The sequence below is a fragment of the Calidris pugnax genome, unplaced genomic scaffold (genome assembly GCF_001431845.1).
Source record: "Calidris pugnax isolate Ruff unplaced genomic scaffold, ASM143184v1 scaffold54, whole genome shotgun sequence".
NCBI classification, from domain to species: domain Eukaryota; kingdom Metazoa; phylum Chordata; class Aves; order Charadriiformes; family Scolopacidae; genus Calidris; species Calidris pugnax.
The window spans coordinates 1689330-1690401 of NW_015090864.1; the positions used below are offsets into that span (position 1 = coordinate 1689330).

Genomic DNA, 1072 nt, shown 5'->3' on the forward strand with positions numbered 1-1072 from the left:
TCATCCCAGCGCGATTCCCTCCCCGTTCCGTCTTCCCTCCTCTCCCGCCACGCACATCATGGCGCGGCCCTGACCTCTCCCGTCCCTTTCCCTTCACCCGCCATCACCGCTCAGCCCCAGCCGCCCCTCAGAACCGCCATGTCCCCCCTCAACCCCCCACCTTTCCCCCCCCTCGCCGCGGTGGTGCGCCCCGCCGCTCACGTGACGAGGGGAGCGCGTGCGTGCCCTTTGCGTCTGACGTCACGGCGGCGACGCCGCGGAGGCTGCCGGGAACCATCGTTCCCCCTCATGAGCTGGAGGCGGCTGCGCGGCCCCATCGCCCGGGTGGCGGGTGAGCGCGGAGGGGCCAGGACGGAGCCACCGTGAGGGAGGGAAACCCCCTTTTTTTCCCTCGTGAAGCCCCCGTCCCGGCCGCGGGGGGTGAGGCCCGGGCGGCCCCGGGGCTCTGAGCCCCTCGGTTGAGGGTGTCTCAGTCGGCGTGAGGCGCTGAGGGGGTGGTTGTGGTCACCCCGCAGGGGCCTGTGAGTGAGGGGGGGGCCATCCTCTCGCCGAGCTTTTGTCTCCGAGCGTCTGCTCTCTCCACGGCCGCGGGACGGGCATCGTTCCCCCAGCGCTGCCAGCCATCCTTGGGCTGCTGGGGGTGGGTCTGGGATGTCCCTTCCCTCGGTTAGGAAAGGCAAACGGGAGGTGGGTTGGGATTGCATGCTGGAATCCCCTCCCAACATCAAAAAGACGTGGACCTGTTGAAGGGAGTCTAGAAGAGGCCACGGAGATGCTGCGAGGGCTGGAGCAATCCCCTCCCAACATCAGAAGAACGTGGACCTGTTGAAGGGAGTCTAGAGGAGGCCACGGAGATGCTGTGAAGGCTGGAGCCCCTCTGCTGGGAGGACAGGCTGAGAGAGCTGGAGGGGGGATCAGTCTGGAGAAGAGAAGGCTCCGGGGAGACCTTCGAGCCCCTTCCAGTCCCTCAAGGGGCTCCAGAAGAGATGGGGAGGGACTCTGGATCAGGGAGGGGAGCCACGGCGGGATCCCCCTCACAGCAAACGAGGCGGCCTCTTGGGGACACCCTGAG

The 1072-nt window shown here is 67.6% G+C and overlaps 2 protein-coding genes across 6 annotated transcripts in view; one reads left to right on the top strand and one right to left on the bottom strand.

Annotated features, from left to right (window-relative positions):
- The window catches only part of MRPL55 (mitochondrial ribosomal protein L55), a 12892-nt gene extending 11826 nt beyond the window's left edge, over positions 1-1066 (bottom strand). The window contains exon 1 of the mRNA XM_014945166.1: positions 1034-1066. The gene's annotated coding sequence lies outside the window, so the exon portion shown is untranslated. The remainder of the gene's footprint in view (positions 1-1033) is intronic.
- GUK1 (guanylate kinase 1) overlaps positions 247-1072 on the top strand; it is a 17814-nt gene continuing 16988 nt past the window's right edge. Inside the window, exon 1 of one of the 5 annotated variants that reach the window (XM_014945160.1) lies at positions 247-327. Coding sequence is in view for 1 of the 5 variants with exons in the window: in XM_014945159.1 (XP_014800645.1) it covers positions 289-331 (43 nt within the window). In the remaining 4 variants the exon portion in view is untranslated. Of the gene's footprint in view, positions 522-601; positions 641-1072 lie in introns of those variants that run through there. The other 4 variants (XM_014945159.1, XM_014945161.1, XM_014945162.1 and 1 more) reach the window with 4 other exon arrangements.